The 21,862-nt window shown below is 30.2% G+C and overlaps 1 protein-coding gene across 1 annotated transcript in view; it reads left to right on the top strand.

Moving 5' to 3' along the window:
• The window catches only part of LOC115214449 (autotransporter adhesin BpaC-like), a 37,774-nt gene that overhangs the window by 10,607 nt on the left and 5,305 nt on the right, over window positions 1-21,862 (top strand). The window contains exons 6-16 of the mRNA XM_036504408.1: window positions 783-803; window positions 2,539-2,559; window positions 4,289-4,309; window positions 6,045-6,065; window positions 7,801-7,821; window positions 9,557-9,577; window positions 10,953-10,973; window positions 12,709-12,729; window positions 15,876-15,905; window positions 17,879-17,908; window positions 20,278-20,313. Of these exons, the coding sequence (XP_036360301.1) occupies window positions 783-803; window positions 2,539-2,559; window positions 4,289-4,309; window positions 6,045-6,065; window positions 7,801-7,821; window positions 9,557-9,577; window positions 10,953-10,973; window positions 12,709-12,729; window positions 15,876-15,905; window positions 17,879-17,908; window positions 20,278-20,313 (264 nt within the window). The remainder of the gene's footprint in view (window positions 1-782; window positions 804-2,538; window positions 2,560-4,288; window positions 4,310-6,044; window positions 6,066-7,800; window positions 7,822-9,556; window positions 9,578-10,952; window positions 10,974-12,708; window positions 12,730-15,875; window positions 15,906-17,878; window positions 17,909-20,277; window positions 20,314-21,862) is intronic.

Below are 21,862 nucleotides of genomic sequence, written 5' to 3'. Positions count from 1 at the left end.
GTACATTTTCAAATTGTATTGAAGTTTAAGTGTTTATAAATTACAGTTAGCAAACATAGATTTAGTATATAGTTTCATAATGTAAAAGAAATAGTTTTAGTTATACTTCGCTTGAACGAAAATGAAACAGTTGAAGTATTGTATCAATCAGTGACAACGTGCACGCTATGAATCGGACCATTCTTTATCTCTGGGTGCTCTAATGTTGGATTATTAATAACTTTTGTATGATAAATAGCAGACAATATGGAAATGAATATCTAGAAATATCTGATAAAAGCATTACATTGTAATTCTGTATAAATTAAACTGCATGGTACTGTTACTGTATATTGCAATGTCGATCCACCAAATAACTGAGATAACAATCTGCAAAATGTGGAAGTCGTGTTTTTCTCATTATTCGAAATATGTAATTAACAAAACGAATAATATATATTTGATATGAAATGCGTATATTATATGCCGTGTTCCTTTCCTCGATATTTAAGGTGAGGTAAATAGACTTATCATAGTTATGTCAGTGCATTTCAATTGCTTTTGGTAGTGCTAATGCATTAAACGATTTTTATTGGAAAGCACATATCTTTTCATCTTAATATATAGTCCTCCATGTCAATTATATTATGTAAATTAGTTTGTAAATAAACGATAGCAAGAGATTGCAGAAATTATAAGAGTAATCATAAAAAGATATATAGTATATTCCAAATATTTATTACGGAATATGAATTTGCAATTAGATTCGTTTGTATAATAATATGTATTTTAAATATTTTCAGCCACTACCGCAAAGACTACAGGTAAGTGATTCTCATATATAAATAAGTTAATTTTCAATGAATTTTACAATTAAAATATTCATCGCTTTATTGATAGATTCTTGAGGTAAGCAACTGACAGAATATTTAACGTGTGGCCAAAATGCTGAGTTGAGCATCATCTGTCTCTTTTCGGTATGCGTTGAAATGCCGGCAAGTTTATCAATGTATTAGCTCCTGTGCCAGGCAGAATACTATGGTCATGCTCAACAATTTGGCCTAACGTAAAAGATTGAATTGATCTCCCACAAAATTGCATGACCTCTGCCCATATTTGAAGCATTTCATATTTTCGTTACGAACTATTATAAAGATACGAAAATATTTATGTTTTGAAACGTTGTAAATATTATAAAATTACGTGAAACAATAAGTATTGATGTATGTTGCTGTATATTGATACATATCTGTTATTTACTTTACCTGTAGCATTGGTCAAACACTGAAGTATAAATTATTGTGTAAGAATGTTTGAACTTTGGTAAAACATTATGGAACAAAAGATGACATGCATTACAAATATTACCTCTATTAAATATTTGCTGCTGACATGGAAATGATGTCGTAGTTTCGAATGTGGTTAGCATAATAAAGCGAAGATAATGACAGAAATAATAATAGAGTTTAGCCAATTAATCCGAGCAGGAACTGAAAATGTGTAGGATGTAAAAAGGATTCAGAAAATGATGCAGTATTTACGGTTATATGAATGACATGAAATATAGAAATTTCCAGAAACATTTTGAGTGATGAAATCTGATCGAGTTTGTGAAAGATATATTTTATAGATAGCTCTTACCGTAATCATCAATGATATCATTTTTAGGTGATGTGAAATTAATGAAAATTACAATGTTAGAAAGTATGAATATTAAGTAATTAGAAAGCTGCACGCACATACGTGTAGATTGTGCATATCTTCGCACATTTTGAAATTGTATTAAAATTTAAGTGTTTATAAATAACAGTTAGCAAACATAGATTTAGTATATAGTTTCATAATGTAAAAGAAATAGTTATAGTTATACTTCGCTTGAACGAAAATGAAACAGTTGAAGTATTGTATCAATCAGTGACAACGTGCACGCTATGAATCAGACCATTCTTTATCTCTGGGTGCTCTAATGTTGGATTATTAATAACTTTTGTATGATAAATAGCAGACAATATGGAAATGAATATCTAGAAATATCTGATAAAAGCATTACATTGTAATTCTGTATAAATTAAACTGCATGTTACTGTTACTGTATATTGCAATGTCGATCCACCATGGTCTTGACGTAAATAACTGAGATAACAATCTGCAAAATGTGGAAGTCGTCTTTTTCTCATTATTCGAAATATGTAATTAACAAAACGAATAATATGTATTTGATATGAAATGCTTATATTATATGCCGTGTTCCTTTCCTCGATGTTTACGGTGAGGTAAATAGACTTATCATAGTTATGTCAGTGCATTTCAATTGGTGTTGGTAGTGATAATGCATTAAACGATTTTCATTGGAAAGCACATATCTTTTCATCTTAATATATAGTCCTCCATGTCAATTATATTATGTAAATTAGTTTGTAAATAAACGATAGCAAGAGATTGCAGAAATTATAAGAGTAATCATAAAAAGATATATAGTATATTCCAAATATTTATTACGGAATATGAATTTGCAATTAGATTTGTTTGTATAATAATATGTATTTTAAATATTTCCAGTCCCTGTCACCAACACTACAGGTAAGTGATTCTCATATAAGTTAATTTTCAATGAATTTTACAATTAAAATATTCATCGCTTTATTGATAGATTCTTGAGGTAAGCAACTGACAGAATATTTAACGTGTCACCAAAAAGCTGAGTGGAGCATCATCTGTCTCTTTTCGGTATGCGTTGAAATGCCGGCAAGTTTATCAATGCATTAGCTCACGTGCCAGGCGGAAAAATATAGTCACGCTCAACAATTTGGCCTAACGTAAAAGATTGAATTGATCTCCCACAAAATTGCACGAGCTCTGCCCATATTTGAAGCATTTCATATTTTCGTTACGAACTATTATAAAGATACGAATATATTTATGTTTTGAAACGTTGTAAATATCATAAAATTATGTGAAACAATAAGTATTGATGTATGTTGCTGTATATTGATACATATCTGTAATTTACTTTACCTGTTGCATTGGTCAAACACTGAAGTATAAATTATTGTGTAAGAATGTTTGAACTTTGGTAAAACATTATGGAACAAAAGATGACATGCATTACAAATATTACCTCTATTAAATATTTGCTGCTGACATGGAAATGATGTCGTAGTTTCGAATGTGGTTAGCATAATAAACGGAAGATAATGACAGAAATAATAATAGAGTTTAGTCAATTAATCCGAGCAGGAACTGAAAATGTGTAGGATGTAAAAAGGATTCAGAAAATGATGCAGTATTTAGGGTTATATGAATGACATGAAATATAGAAATTTCCAGAAACATTTTGAGTGATGAAATCTGATCGAGTTTGTGAAAGATATATTTTATAGATAGCTCTTACCGTAATCATCAATGATATCATTTTTAGGTGATGTGAAATTAATGAAAATTACAATGTTAGAAAGTATGAATATTAAGTAATTAGAAAGTTGCACGCACATGCGTGTAGATTGTGCATATCTTCGCACATTTTGAAATTGTATTAAAATTTAAGTGTTTATAAATTACAGTTAGCAAACATAGATTTAGTATATAGTTTCATAATGTAAAAGAAATAGTTATAGTTATACTTCGCTTGAACGAAAATGAAACAGTTGAAGTATTGTATCAATCAGTGACAACGTGCACGCTATGAATCAGAACATTCTTTATCTCTGGGTGCTCTAATGTTGGATTATTAATAACTTTTTTATGATAAATAGCAGACAATATGGAAATGAATATCTAGAAATATCTGATAAAAGCATTACATTGTAATTCTGTATAAATTAAACTGCATGGTACTGTTACTGTATATTGCAATGTCGATCCACCATGGTCTTGAAGTAAATAACTGAGATAACAATCTGCAAAATGTGGAAGTCGTGTTTTTCTCATTATTCGAAATATGTAATTAACAAAACGAATAATATGTATTTGATATGAAATGCGTATATTATATGCCGTGTTCCTTTCCTCGATGTTTACGGTGAGGTAAATAGACTTATCATAGTTATGTCAGTGCATTTCAATTGGTGTTGGTAGTGATAATGCATTAAACGATTTTCATTGGAAAGCACATATCTTTTCATCTTAATATATAGTCCTCCATGTCAATTATATTATGTAAATTAGTTTGTAAATAAACGATAGCAAGAGATTGCAGAAATTATAAGAGTAATCATAAAAAGATATATAGTATATTCCAAATATTTATTACGGAATATGAATTTGCAATTAGATTCGTTTGTATAATAATATGTATTTTAAATATTTTCAGCCACTACCGCAAAGACTACAGGTAAGTGATTCTCATATATAAATAAGTTAATTTTCAATGAATTTTACAATTAAAATATTCATCGCTTTATTGATAGATTCTTGAGGTAAGCAACTGACAGAATATTTAACGTGTCACCAAAAAGCTGAGTGGAGCATCATCTGTCTCTTTTCGGTATGCGTTGAAATGCCGGCAAGTTTATCAATGCATTAGCTCACGTGCCAGGCGGAAAAATATAGTCACGCTCAACAATTTGGCCTAACGTAAAAGATTGAATTGATCTCCCACAAAATTGCACGAGCTCTGCCCATATTTGAAGCATTTCATATTTTCGTTACGAACTATTATAAAGATACGAATATATTTATGTTTTGAAACGTTGTAAATATCATAAAATTATGTGAAACAATAAGTATTGATGTATGTTGCTGTATATTGATACATATCTGTAATTTACTTTACCTGTTGCATTGGTCAAACACTGAAGTATAAATTATTGTGTAAGAATGTTTGAACTTTGGTAAAACATTATGGAACAAAAGATGACATGCATTACAAATATTACCTCTATTAAATATTTGCTGCTGACATGGAAATGATGTCGTAGTTTCGAATGTGGTTAGCATAATAAACGGAAGATAATGACAGAAATAATAATAGAGTTTAGTCAATTAATCCGAGCAGGAACTGAAAATGTGTAGGATGTAAAAAGGATTCAGAAAATGATGCAGTATTTAGGGTTATATGAATGACATGAAATATAGAAATTTCCAGAAACATTTTGAGTGATGAAATCTGATCGAGTTTGTGAAAGATATATTTTATAGATAGCTCTTACCGTAATCATCAATGATATCATTTTTAGGTGATGTGAAATTAATGAAAATTACAATGTTAGAAAGTATGAATATTAAGTAATTAGAAAGTTGCACGCACATGCGTGTAGATTGTGCATATCTTCGCACATTTTGAAATTGTATTAAAATTTAAGTGTTTATAAATTACAGTTAGCAAACATAGATTTAGTATATAGTTTCATAATGTAAAAGAAATAGTTATAGTTATACTTCGCTTGAACGAAAATGAAACAGTTGAAGTATTGTATCAATCAGTGACAACGTGCACGCTATGAATCAGAACATTCTTTATCTCTGGGTGCTCTAATGTTGGATTATTAATAACTTTTGTATGATAAATAGCAGACAATATGGAAATGAATATCTAGAAATATCTGATAAAAGCATTACATTGTAATTCTGTATAAATTAAACTGCATGGTACTGTTACTGTATATTGCAATGTCGATCCACCATGGTCTTGAAGTAAATAACTGAGATAACAATCTGCAAAATGTGGAAGTCGTGTTTTTCTCATTATTCGAAATATGTAATTAACAAAACGAATAATATGTATTTGATATGAAATGCGTATATTATATGCCGTGTTCCTTTCCTCGATGTTTACGGTGAGGTAAATAGACTTATCATAGTTATGTCAGTGCATTTCAATTGGTGTTGGTAGTGATAATGCATTAAACGATTTTCATTGGAAAGCACATATCTTTTCATCTTAATATATAGTCCTCCATGTCAATTATATTATGTAAATTAGTTTGTAAATAAACGATAGCAAGAGATTGCAGAAATTATAAGAGTAATCATAAAAAGATATATAGTATATTCCAAATATTTATTACGGAATATGAATTTGCAATTAGATTCGTTTGTATAATAATATGTATTTTAAATATTTTCAGCCACTACCGCAAAGACTACAGGTAAGTGATTCTCATATATAAATAAGTTAATTTTCAATGAATTTTACAATTAAAATATTCATCGCTTTATTGATAGATTCTTGAGGTAAGCAACTGACAGAATATTTAACGTGTCACCAAAAAGCTGAGTGGAGCATCATCTGTCTCTTTTCGGTATGCGTTGAAATGCCGGCAAGTTTATCAATGCATTAGCTCACGTGCCAGGCGGAAAAATATAGTCACGCTCAACAATTTGGCCTAACGTAAAAGATTGAATTGATCTCCCACAAAATTGCACGAGCTCTGCCCATATTTGAAGCATTTCATATTTTCGTTACGAACTATTATAAAGATACGAATATATTTATGTTTTGAAACGTTGTAAATATCATAAAATTATGTGAAACAATAAGTATTGATGTATGTTGCTGTATATTGATACATATCTGTAATTTACTTTACCTGTTGCATTGGTCAAACACTGAAGTATAAATTATTGTGTAAGAATGTTTGAACTTTGGTAAAACATTATGGAACAAAAGATGACATGCATTACAAATATTACCTCTATTAAATATTTGCTGCTGACATGGAAATGATGTCGTAGTTTCGAATGTGGTTAGCATAATAAACGGAAGATAATGACAGAAATAATAATAGAGTTTAGTCAATTAATCCGAGCAGGAACTGAAAATGTGTAGGATGTAAAAAGGATTCAGAAAATGATGCAGTATTTAGGGTTATATGAATGACATGAAATATAGAAATTTCCAGAAACATTTTGAGTGATGAAATCTGATCGAGTTTGTGAAAGATATATTTTATAGATAGCTCTTACCGTAATCATCAATGATATCATTTTTAGGTGATGTGAAATTAATGAAAATTACAATGTTAGAAAGTATGAATATTAAGTAATTAGAAAGTTGCACGCACATGCGTGTAGATTGTGCATATCTTCGCACATTTTGAAATTGTATTAAAATTTAAGTGTTTATAAATTACAGTTAGCAAACATAGATTTAGTATATAGTTTCATAATGTAAAAGAAATAGTTATAGTTATACTTCGCTTGAACGAAAATGAAACAGTTGAAGTATTGTATCAATCAGTGACAACGTGCACGCTATGAATCAGAACATTCTTTATCTCTGGGTGCTCTAATGTTGGATTATTAATAACTTTTTTATGATAAATAGCAGACAATATGGAAATGAATATCTAGAAATATCTGATAAAAGCATTACATTGTAATTCTGTATAAATTAAACTGCATGGTACTGTTACTGTATATTGCAATGTCGATCCACCATGGTCTTGAAGTAAATAACTGAGATAACAATCTGCAAAATGTGGAAGTCGTGTTTTTCTCATTATTCGAAATATGTAATTAACAAAACGAATAATATGTATTTGATATGAAATGCGTATATTATATGCCGTGTTCCTTTCCTCGATGTTTACGGTGAGGTAAATAGACTTATCATAGTTATGTCAGTGCATTTCAATTGGTGTTGGTAGTGATAATGCATTAAACGATTTTCATTGGAAAGCACATATCTTTTCATCTTAATATATAGTCCTCCATGTCAATTATATTATGTAAATTAGTTTGTAAATAAACGATAGCAAGAGATTGCAGAAATTATAAGAGTAATCATAAAAAGATATATAGTATATTCCAAATATTTATTACGGAATATGAATTTGCAATTAGATTCGTTTGTATAATAATATGTATTTTAAATATTTTCAGCCACTACCGCAAAGACTACAGGTAAGTGATTCTCATATATAAATAAGTTAATTTTCAATGAATTTTACAATTAAAATATTCATCGCTTTATTGATAGATTCTTGAGGTAAGCAACTGACAGAATATTTAACGTGTCACCAAAAAGCTGAGTGGAGCATCATCTGTCTCTTTTCGGTATGCGTTGAAATGCCGGCAAGTTTATCAATGCATTAGCTCACGTGCCAGGCGGAAAAATATAGTCACGCTCAACAATTTGGCCTAACGTAAAAGATTGAATTGATCTCCCACAAAATTGCACGAGCTCTGCCCATATTTGAAGCATTTCATATTTTCGTTACGAACTATTATAAAGATACGAATATATTTATGTTTTGAAACGTTGTAAATATCATAAAATTATGTGAAACAATAAGTATTGATGTATGTTGCTGTATATTGATACATATCTGTAATTTACTTTACCTGTTGCATTGGTCAAACACTGAAGTATAAATTATTGTGTAAGAATGTTTGAACTTTGGTAAAACATTATGGAACAAAAGATGACATGCATTACAAATATTACCTCTATTAAATATTTGCTGCTGACATGGAAATGATGTCGTAGTTTCGAATGTGGTTAGCATAATAAACGGAAGATAATGACAGAAATAATAATAGAGTTTAGTCAATTAATCCGAGCAGGAACTGAAAATGTGTAGGATGTAAAAAGGATTCAGAAAATGATGCAGTATTTAGGGTTATATGAATGACATGAAATATAGAAATTTCCAGAAACATTTTGAGTGATGAAATCTGATCGAGTTTGTGAAAGATATATTTTATAGATAGCTCTTACCGTAATCATCAATGATATCATTTTTAGGTGATGTGAAATTAATGAAAATTACAATGTTAGAAAGTATGAATATTAAGTAATTAGAAAGTTGCACGCACATGCGTGTAGATTGTGCATATCTTCGCACATTTTGAAATTGTATTAAAATTTAAGTGTTTATAAATTACAGTTAGCAAACATAGATTTAGTATATAGTTTCATAATGTAAAAGAAATAGTTATAGTTATACTTCGCTTGAACGAAAATGAAACAGTTGAAGTATTGTATCAATCAGTGACAACGTGCACGCTATGAATCAGAACATTCTTTATCTCTGGGTGCTCTAATGTTGGATTATTAATAACTTTTTCATGATAAATAGCAGACAATATGGAAATGAATATCTAGAAATATCTGATAAAAGCATTACATTGTAATTCTGTATAAATTAAACTGCATGGTACTGTTACTGTATATTGCAATGTCGATCCACCATGGTCTTGAAGTAAATAACTGAGATAACAATCTGCAAAATGTGGAAGTCGTGTTTTTCTCATTATTCGAAATATGTAATTAACAAAACGAATAATATGTATTTGATATGAAATGCGTATATTATATGCCGTGTTCCTTTCCTCGATGTTTACGGTGAGGTAAATAGACTTATCATAGTTATGTCAGTGCATTTCAATTGCTTTTGGTAGTGCTAATGCATTAAACGATTTTTATTGGAAAGCACATATCTTTTCATCTTAATATATAGTCCTCCATGTCAATTATATTATGTAAATTAGTTTGTAAATAAACGATAGCAAGAGATTGCAGAAATTATAAGAGTAATCATAAAAAGATATATAGTATATTCCAAATATTTATTACGGAATATGAATTTGCAATTAGATTCGTTTGTATAATAATATGTATTTTAAATATTTTCAGCCACTACCGCAAAGACTACAGGTAAGTGATTCTCATATATAAATAAGTTAATTTTCAATGAATTTTACAATTAAAATATTCATCGCTTTATTGATAGATTCTTGAGGTAAGCAACTGACAGAATATTTAACGTGTCACCAAAAAGCTGAGTGGAGCATCATCTGTCTCTTTTCGGTATGCGTTGAAATGCCGGCAAGTTTATCAATGCATTAGCTCACGTGCCAGGCGGAAAAATATAGTCACGCTCAACAATTTGGCCTAACGTAAAAGATTGAATTGATCTCCCACAAAATTGCACGAGCTCTGCCCATATTTGAAGCATTTCATATTTTCGTTACGAACTATTATAAAGATACGAATATATTTATGTTTTGAAACGTTGTAAATATCATAAAATTATGTGAAACAATAAGTATTGATGTATGTTGCTGTATATTGATACATATCTGTAATTTACTTTACCTGTTGCATTGGTCAAACACTGAAGTATAAATTATTGTGTAAGAATGTTTGAACTTTGGTAAAACATTATGGAACAAAAGATGACATGCATTACAAATATTACCTCTATTAAATATTTGCTGCTGACATGGAAATGATGTCGTAGTTTCGAATGTGGTTAGCATAATAAACGGAAGATAATGACAGAAATAATAATAGAGTTTAGTCAATTAATCCGAGCAGGAACTGAAAATGTGTAGGATGTAAAAAGGATTCAGAAAATGATGCAGTATTTAGGGTTATATGAATGACATGAAATATAGAAATTTCCAGAAACATTTTGAGTGATGAAATCTGATCGAGTTTGTGAAAGATATATTTTATAGATAGCTCTTACCGTAATCATCAATGATATCATTTTTAGGTGATGTGAAATTAATGAAAATTACAATGTTAGAAAGTATGAATATTAAGTAATTAGAAAGTTGCACGCACATGCGTGTAGATTGTGCATATCTTCGCACATTTTGAAATTGTATTAAAATTTAAGTGTTTATAAATTACAGTTAGCAAACATAGATTTAGTATATAGTTTCATAATGTAAAAGAAATAGTTATAGTTATACTTCGCTTGAACGAAAATGAAACAGTTGAAGTATTGTATCAATCAGTGACAACGTGCACGCTATGAATCAGAACATAGTTATGTCAGTGCATTTCAATTGGTGTTGGTAGTGATAATGCATTAAACGCACATATCTTTTCATCTTAATACATAGTCGTCCATGTCAATTATATTATGTAAAGTTGTTTGTAAATAAACTATAGCAAGCGATTGCAGAAATTATTAGAGTAATCATAAAGAGATATATAGTATATTCCAAATATTTATTACGGAATATGAATTTGCAATTAGATTTGTTTGTATAATAATATGTATTTTAAATATTTCCAGTCCCTGGCACCAACACTACAGGTAAGTGATTCTCATATATAAATAAATTAATTTTCAATGAATTTTACAATTAAATTATTCATCGCCTTATTGATAGATTCTTGAGGTAAGCAACTGACAGAATATTTAACGTGTCACCAAAAAGCTGAGTGGAGCATCATCTGTCTCTTTTCGGTATGCGTTGAAATGCCGGCAAGTTTATCAATGAATTAGCTCTTGTGCCAGGCAGAACACTATGGTCATGCTCAACAATTTGGCCTAACGTAAAAGATTGAATTGATCTCCCACAAAATTGCACGACCTCTGCCCATATTTGAAGCATTTCATATTTTCGTTACGAACTATTATAAAGATACGAATATACTTATGATTTGAAACGTTGTAACTATCATAAAATTAAGTGAAACAATAAGTATTGATGTATGTTGCTGTATATTGATACATATCTGTAATTTACTTTACCTGTTGCATTGGTCAAACACTGAAGTATAAATTATTGTGTAAGAATGCTTGAACTTTGGTAAAACATTATGGAACAAAAGATGACATGCATTACAAATATTACCTCTATTAAATATTTGCTGCTGACATGGAAATGATGTCGTAGTTTCGAATGTGGTTAGCATAATAAACGGAAGATAATGACAGAAATAATAATAGAGTTTAGTCAATTAATCCGAGCAGGAACTGAAAATGTGTAGGATGTAAAAAGGATTCAGAAAATGATGCAGTATTTAGGGTTATATGAATGACATGAAATATAGAAATTTCCAGAAACATTTTGAGTGATGAAATCTGATCGAGTTTGTGAAAGATATATTTTATAGATAGCTCTTACCGTAATCATCAATGATATCATTTTTAGGTGATGTGAAATTAATGAAAATTACAATGTTAGAAAGTATGAATATTAAGTAATTAGAAAGTTGCACGCACATGCGTGTAGATTGTGCATATCTTCGCACATTTTGAAATTGTATTAAAATTTAAGTGTTTATAAATTACAGTTAGCAAACATAGATTTAGTATATAGTTTCATAATGTAAAAGAAATAGTTATAGTTATACTTCGCTTGAACGAAAATGAAACAGTTGAAGTATTGTATCAATCAGTGACAACGTGCACGCTATGAATCAGACCATTCTTTATCTCTGGGTGCTCTAATGTTGGATTATTAATAACTTTTTTATGATAAATAGCAGACAATATGGAAATGAATATCTAGAAATATCTGATAAAAGCATTACATTGTAATTCTGTATAAATTAAACTGCATGGTACTGTTACTGTATATTGCAATGTCGATCCACCATGGTCTTGAAGTAAATAACTGAGATAACAATCTGCAAAATGTGGAAGTCGTGTTTTTCTCATTATTCGAAATATGTAATTAACAAAACGAATAATATGTATTTGATATGAAATGCGTATATTATATGCCGTGTTCCTTTCTTCGATATTTAAGGTGAGGTAAATAGACTTATCATAGTTATTTCATTGCATTTCAATTGCTTTTGGTAGTGCTAATGCATTAAACGATTTTCATTGGAAAGCACTAATCTTTTCATCTTAATACATAGTCGTCCATGTCAATTATATTATGTAAAGTTGTTTGTAAATAAACTATAGCAAGCGATTGCAGAAATTATTAGAGTAATCATAAAGAGATATATAGTATATCCCAAATATTTATTACGGAATATGAATTTGCAATTAGATTTGTTTGTATAATAATATGTATTTTAAATATTTCCAGTCCCTGGCACCAACACTACAGGTAAGTGATTCTCATATATAAATAAATTAATTTTCAATGAATTTTACAATTAAATTATTCATCGCCTTAATGATAGATTCTTGAGGTAAGCAAGTGACAGAATATTTAACGTGTCACCAAAATGCTGAGTTGAGCATCATCTGTCTCTTTTCGGTATGCGTTGAAATGCCGGCAAGTTTATCAATGAATTAGCTCTTGTGCCAGGCAGAATACTATGGTCATGCTCAACAATTTGGCCTAACGTAAAAGATTGAATTGATCTCCCACAAAATTGCACGACCTCTGCCCATATTTGAAGCATTTCATATTTTCGTTACGAACTATTATAAAGATACGAATATACTTATGATTTGAAACGTTGTAACTATCATAAAATTAAGTGAAACAATAAGTATTGATGTATGTTGCTGTATATTGATACATATCTGTAATTTACTTTACCTGTTGCATTGGTCAAACACTGAAGTATAAATTATTGTGTAAGAATGCTTGAACTTTGGTAAAACATTATGGAACAAAAGATGACATGCATTACAAATATTACCTCTATTAAATATTTGCTGCTGACATGGAAATGATGTCGTAGTTTCGAATGTGGTTAGCATAATAAACGGAAGATAATGACAGAAATAATAATAGAGTTTAGTCAATTAATCCGAGCAGGAACTGAAATGTGTAGGATGTAAAAAGGATTCAGAAAATGATGCAGTATTTAGGGTTATATGAATGACATGAAATATAGAAATTTCCAGAAACATTTTGATTGATGAAATCTGATCGAGTTTGTGAAAGATATATTTTATAGATAGCTCTTACCGTAATCATCAATGATATCATTTTTAGGTGATGTGAAATTAATGAAAATTACAATGTTAGAAAGTATGAATATTAAGTAATTAGAAAGTTGCACGCACATGCGTGTAGATGTGCATATCTTCGCACATTTTGAAATTGTATTAAAATTTAAGTGTTTATAAATAACAGTTAGCAAACATAGATTTAGTATATAGTTTCATAATGTAAAAGAAATAGTTATAGTTATACTTCGCTTGAACGAAAATGAAACAGTTGAAGTATTGTATCAATCAGTGACAACGTGCACGCTATGAATCAGACCATTCTTTATCTCTGGGTGCTCTAATGTTGGATTATTAATAACTTTTGTATGATAAATAGCAGACAATATGGAAATGAATATCTAGAAATATCTGATAAAAGCATTACATTGTAATTCTGTATATAAAAATTTCCAGGAACATTGTGAGTGATGTAATCTGATCGAGTTTTTGAAAGATGTATTTTGACAAGAGCTCTTACCATAATCCTCAATGATATCATTTTCAAGAGATGTGATATTAATGAATATCACAATGTTAGAAATTATGAATTTTAAGTAATTAGAAAGTTGCACGCATATACGTGTAGATTGTAGATATCGTCGCACATTTTGAAAGAGTATTGAAACTTAAGTGTTTATAAATTACAGTTAGCAAACATAGTTTTAGTATATAGTTTCATAATGTAAAAGAAATAGATATAGTTATGCTTGGCTTGGAGGAATATGAAACAGTTGAAATAATGTATCATTCAGTGACAACATGATCGCTATGAATCAAACCATTCTTTATATCTGGGTGCTCTAATGTTGGATTATTAATAACTTTTGTATGATAAATAGCACAGAAAATGGAAATGAATATCTAGAAATATCTGATAAAAACATATGTAATGTAATCGATTTAATTTGTCTCCGACAAAATAGCTCGACCTCTGCTCATATTTGAAACACTTCATGTGTCCATTACGAACTATTATTAAAATACGAAAATATTTATGTTCTGATATTTTGTAAATATTATAAAATGTATTGTTGTAGTTCGCTATATATTGATACATATTTGTAACATACTTTAAAGACTGTTACTCTTTGCTTTGGTTAAACACTGTAGTATAAGTTATTGTAAATCAGTGTTTTAACTTTGGAAAATCTAAGTGGAACAGAAGATTATGTATTTCGACATTGTCTCTAAGAAATATTTATTACTGACCTGGATATGATGTCTCAGTTTCGGAAGTGGTTATTATAATGAATGGAATAGAAAGCCAATAATGAAAATAGATTTATGATAATTTATCAAAACTTGAAATGAAATTGTGTAAGAAAGAAAAAGTTTCAGGTGAACGATTGATTGAAATTTTGATGATAAAGTATTTACGTTCATATGAATAGCGTAAAATATAGAATGTTCCGGAAAGTCTTTGAAGAAATCTGATCCCGTTTATGAACGATATATTGAATCAAAACTCTTACCGTAATCACCAATAAAATATTTTTCAAGAGAGGAGATTATAATGAAAATTGTAATGTAATCTAATCCCGTTTATGAACGATATTGAATCAAAACTCTTACCGTAATCACCAATAAAATATTTTTCAAGAGAGGAGATTATAATGAAAATTGTAATGTTTCAACGCATGAATTTTAAGCAGTTAGAAAATTACACGCATGTAAGTTTAGATATTGTTACGAATTTAAAAATAGTATTGAAACTTACGTGTTTTTAAAATTACATTTAGAAAACCTAGTTTTACTATATTGCTTTATAATTTAAAGGATATAGTTAGTTATACATCAGTTTGGAGAATATGAAATAGTTGAACAAATCATAACCTTCTGTGACAACATCAAAACTGTGCATCCCAATAGCATGCTTTACATCTCAGTGCTATAATCTTCGTTTATTAAGACATCTTTTGTATGATGAATAGCAAAGAAGATGGCAATGAATCCCGATATATATCTGATAAAGTCATGCAATGAGTATCCTGCATAGCGTAAACCGTCAGTTAGTGGTACTGGTATATCCTTATACCGATCTACCTTGTAGTAAGGTAAATAACTTTGATAAATTCACGCTAAAACTGGATGTCGTGTCTTTCATATAATCCGAAATATATAATTAACAAAAATAGCAATATTTATTGTATATTAAATGCTAATAATATATTCGGTGTGCATGCCATTGAAGTTATTATTAGAGGAAACATAAAACAGATATGTTGTGTATCCATAATATCTATTATGGAAAATGATATTGTCATCAGATATTCTTTGTATAATAATATGTATTTTATATATTTGTACCTACAATCAATCCTTCAGCAAGTGTAACAGGTAAGGGATTCTTATATATAATTACGTTAACACTCAAATAATTTTAAATTGAAATATTCATCTTTTTATTCATAATTTCCTGAGGTAAAAACATGACAGAATGTTTAATAGGCATAAGATTCCTAAGCAGCTCGTCATTTGGTTCCCTTCGGTATGCGTTGAAATGCTGTGATTATATGAATTACATGAAATATAAAAATTTCCAGGAACATTGTGAGTGATGTAATCTGATCGAGTTTTTGAAAGATGTATTTTGACAAGAGCTCTTACCGTAATCCTCAATGATATCATTTTCAAGAGATGTGATATTAATGAATATCACAATGTTAGAAATTAGGAATTTTAAGTAATTAGAAAGTTGCACGCATATGCGTGTAGATTGTGCATATCGTCGCACATTTTGAAAGAGTATTGAAACTTAAGTGTTTATAAATTACAGTTAGCAAACATAGTTTTAGTATATAGTTTCATAATCTAAAAGAAATAGTTATAGATTTGCTCGTCTTGGAGGAATATGAAACAGTTGAAGTAATGTATCATTCAGTGAGAACATGATCGCTATGAATCAAACCATTCTTTATATCTGGGTGCTCTAATGTGGGATTATTAATAACTTTTGTATGATAAACAGCACAGAAAATGGTAACGAATATCTAGAAATATCTGATAAAAGCATATGTAATGTAATCCATTAAAATTTGTCTCCGACAAAATTGCACGACCTCTGCTCATATTTGAAGCACTTCATAAGTCCATTACGAACTATTATTAAAATACGAAAATATTTATATTCTGAAATTTTGTAAATATTATAAAATAATTTGTTGTAAGCCAATAATGATAATAGATTTATGATAATTAATCAAAACTTTAAATGAAATTGTGTAAGATGGAGAAATTTTCATGTTGACGATGGATTGAAATTTTTATGATAAAGTATTTACGTTCATATGAACGACGTGAAATATAGAATGCTCCGGAAAGATTTTGAAGAAATCTGATCCAGTTTGTGAATGATATATTGAATCAGGAACTCTTACTATAATCTCTTATGATAAAAGGCAGATTTTCTCTGCCTCCCAAACCGTTCGTTTTTTATACAATTCTACAATATAGAATTTCTTCAATTGGAATTTACCTATCATTTTTACAAGTAGATTCCATCGGGTCGTGGCATGTAAAGTTTTTTCATTTTCACCCCCAATTAAGCAACAATTCGAGAAAAGTAAATATTTTACGATTTCCCTCTTTCATTTCAAGTGCTTCACTCCTACCATTACCACTACACTTTCTCCTCATTTCTCTTTGCAAGTGTGCAACAATTAACGTGAAAGTATTTATATAAAAGGGATGAGCAATTAATACTGGTCATCCTTTTTGCTAGAAGAAGATCCGCTGTGGTCTTATATGCTACACCACTGGTTTTCAATTCATATTAATCAAATTAATATTCAATTTTTCAACCTTATTATGTGGGTGTGTATTAGCAATTCGTATGAAATTGCATCAATGACTTGAACTTGAATAAGTGGTTTCACATAAATGGGGATACATTAAAAAAGGTTTTTTGTTATTATTATTACTGTTTGACTATTGTAATCACGTTTGTTGGTTCCTCGTCAGGGAAACGTTGTTGTGTTGCATTTGTTAAATAATTGTAAATCGTAACCCTCCCCCTTTCGGAGAAGGGGCTTTGGTTATTGTTTTAAAATTGAATTGTGTCCCTGTTTGGGGAAATTGACAATATTTTCACCGTCTTTACGGAAGCATTTTTGTTAAAATGCCTTCGATAGAAGAAAGGCCAAAGATGAATTTCGCTGCAGCCGTACACTTCTATACAAGATCCAATTGATCGAAATTGCAAGAGACGGGCCTACAATTCCAGTCTGTTATATATTTTGAGTATTGTTATGGAAAATGACCTTGTAATCAGATTTTCGTTGTATAATAATATGTATTTTATATATTTCTAGGCCCAACCAATCCTACTACAACTGAAAAAGGTAACGGATGCTTATATATAATTACGTTAATACTCAAACAATTTTGTAATTATTATATTCGTGTTTTTATTCATAATTTCCTGAGGCAGAATCTTTAAAATGTATAAGATTCCTAAGAGGTATAAGATTCCTCGTATAAGATTCCTAAGAGGTATAAGATTCCTCGTCATTTGGTTCCCTTCGGTATGCGTTGAAATGCTGCTGAGATTATCATTGCATTACCTCCTGTCGCAGGCGGTAAAATAAAGTCGTACTCAACTATTTGGTTACATGTAAATGATTGAACAGGTATCCCACAAAATTGCTGTGTCTGTGCCCATATTTGAAGCAATTCATAGTTTCAATACGAACTATTATAAAAATACGAAACTATTTATGTTTAAAAATGTAAATATGAAATGCTGTCAACCAATATGTTTTGATGTATATTGCTATATATTGATACATGTCTGAAAGTTACTTTAAAGAATGTTACATGTTGCATTGGTCAGAACATTGATGTATAATTATCGTAAACCAGTGATTGAACTTTGAGAATACTTCGAGGTATAGAAAATGACATGCATCACAAACATTGCCTCAAATAAATATTTATTATTGACATGGATATACTGTCTCAGTTTTGGAAGTAGATAGTATAACGAATGGAATAGAAAGCCAATAATGATAATAGACCTTAACCTCTATGTTATTAACCGAACCTCTATGGTCTGCTTGAGCATTTTGATAGAGCACTGATGAGCTTTTCTCTTCTTTGAGCTCCCGCTCATCTGTACTACATGCTGTCTCTTCAATGTAAGTAGTTGTCTTGTTTCTGCACCGTCCTTCAGTATATCGTAAGCCATATACTATATTCCTAAACTTGCAGTTAACCTGTGGTCTCATCCAATATTCTATACAACTATTTTCCGTACATGGGGACCTATTGAATGGATAAGTTCTACAGATCAGGGATTTTGTGGGGCTCCAGACCTTTCTACTACTTTAAACCACAAAATCTCTGATCTATATATCTTATCATTTGAACTCTATAAAGTAAGTGATTTCAGGCCTTGTAACTATATTAGAAAGGATTTAGTTGGTGGAATGAATTTTTTAACAGCTGAACATAAGGTCTTTAATATTAATATAGATGTCTAAAAATGTAGTATATATTTACTTGATTGTGAAAAAATCTATTTCAAACTATAAAACATCTAATATCAATTATACTATTTATTATAAAGCAGATTATGGTAATGATGTTTTTATATAGACATAAATATTATTATTAAGCGAATTTTAAGCGGCGGCTGGCAGAATCGTTAGAACGCCAGGGAAAATATTTAGCGGTGTTTCTTACGTCCTGAGCTCTAATACCGCCAAGGTCGACATTACATTTCATCCATTTCGGGATCGATGAAATAAGTACCAGTTACGCACTGGGGCCGATGTAATCGATTAGCCCCTAACCCCGAAATTTCAGAGCTTGTGTATATAGTAGGAAGAATTATCAAACGGATTTTACAATCATATTTAGAAGAATAGTTTTGGTTGCTTTTCTCGAAACGTTTCCGTTGAAACTACAAAAATACAATTTAAGAGAATTAGTTAGGTATACCTCCAAAATCACTTATGAAGATGGATGCATCAGCCGTTAGTGACAGTTTTTGCTGATGTCTGGACTTGGTGAAATGTGTTTATGAATGAACAGTGTGAAGTGTCATTCTTACAATCCAGTCATACAAAACATTATGATAGGAACATTATACGCACAGTCTTCAGCTGTGTTAAGTTACATGCTTTCTATCGATGAATTGAATTTATACTACAAGTTAAATATATTTTGTGTATCGAATGGACGTCTTAATATTCATCATATGTTATGCAGATCGATTGCGAGATATCAGAAATTTCTATCGTTCTCATGCTGTCTCCTCCTTGAATATGATTGTCATATATTTTGAGGAATTATTCATCATATGATAATGGCATGAGTTGACACGGTAGTTACGTTTACGGTGAACCAGTGTGTCATTTCTTTCGTATAGTTTAAGGTCGAAAAATTATGAAACGAGCAATACTTTCTCAATTTTCATGTCTGTTTTAACTCTATGTGTTTCGCCTAGATATATGATAAACTAAATATCATCCGTATTGTACATGGCCTCATGGTAACATATTGCATTTTAGAAATATTGACTGGACATTTACGGGGTTTTTGTTCATGGCTCTTATTTGAGTATATTTGCCACATATTATAATTAATTATTTTACCGTATGATATATAATCTGAAACATTATGAGACAAAACAGAAATATATATTTGTAATATGTCTTATTAAATAGCGTTTCATAGTTTGAACATAACATGTATCTGCATTTTCCAGGGACTAGTGCTGCTGCAAGCTTTGAAAACCCAAAATGTAAGTAATGCTTATAAATGCATGTACTATTATCCTTTATATCTTACAGTCGTGTTGTTCATAATTTCGTTAATGGATTCATTAATATCTTGAATAATAATACTAAAATATATCAGATGTTATTAGATATAACTGCTACAAAAAACTTCTATTGCTATTTATTTATATAGTGGAAGCACTCCGTCGGTTACGACGATGAGGGTTCCGGTTGATCCGACCAACGGAACAGCCTGCTCGTGAAATTAACGTGTAAGTGGCTGAGCACTCCACAGATACGTGTACCTTAACGTAGTTCTCGGGGATATTCAGCGTGACACAGAGAGTGACAAGGCCGGCCCTTTGAAATTACAGGTACAACAGAAACAAGAAGAAAGAGTGAGAGAAAGTTGTGGTGAAAGAGTACAGCAGAGATCACCACCATCCCCTGCCGGAGCCTCGTGGAGCTTTAGGTGTTTTCGCTCAATAAACACTCACAACGCCCGGTCTGGGAATCGAAACCGCGATCATACGACCGCGAGTCCGCTGCCCTAACCACTGGGCCATTGCGCCTCCACTATATATATATACATGTGGTTGAAACTTGCTTTGATGAAAATATTATGTAGAATTTTGAGAATAATTTCTTGACATGATAGTGAATTATTGATTGAAGCAATATATCAATATGAAATAGTGGAAGTTGCACATTACTCTCATTGAATCTAATAGATATTAACTTCGGACATCTACATCGTGTTAAAATTTAGTAAACCTATAGTATAGTCTACAGAATAGATAGAAATCTATAGCTTTTAAATAATTCATATGCACTAAAATTTAAAGTGTGGTCTATGAGTGAGTAGGTCAAATGAATGTTTTAACTTCAGAACAATAAGCATATAGTCGTAATGTGGATTTCAGCAAATGTACTATCTTATTCTATGATTTTGTTCTCAAAATACCTTTCAAACTATGAAACATTTAATATATTTGATTTACGTTTACTATAAATGCCAATGAAATCATTTACTCCATAATAGATTAAAAGGAAATTTTAAGAATTATAAAAATTCTAACTGGGCCCCACCTGCACGACATATGGTTGTAATGCATGCGCCTCATGTACCCTTATCAGACGGGGATTTATGATGGGTATATTGGACTTCGTATATTCTACCACATTGTTACTTTGTTGGCATGCACTGCTCTCTAATTCAATAATAATAATAATAATGATAATAATAATAATAATAATAATAATAATAATAATAATAATAATAATAATAACAACAACAATAAAGGCCTGAAATTGGGGGAAGGGTGATAGTCGACTGCATCGACCTCTGTATTCAACTGGTACTTAATTTATCGACCCCGAAAGATGGAAAGTCAACATCGGTGGAATTTGAGCTCAGAACATGAGGACGGACGAAATACTGTGAAGTATTTCGCCCGGCATGCTAAGGATTTTGCTAGCTCACCTTCTGAATAATAATATTAATAATAATAATAATAATAATAATGATAATAATAATAATAATAATAATAATAATAATAATAATAATAATAA

This window comes from Octopus sinensis, linkage group LG7 (genome assembly GCF_006345805.1).
Source record: "Octopus sinensis linkage group LG7, ASM634580v1, whole genome shotgun sequence".
Classification (NCBI taxonomy): domain Eukaryota; kingdom Metazoa; phylum Mollusca; class Cephalopoda; order Octopoda; family Octopodidae; genus Octopus; species Octopus sinensis.
Note: the sequence above shows the minus strand (reverse complement) of the source record. Positions and strands in the feature narration are given on the sequence as shown.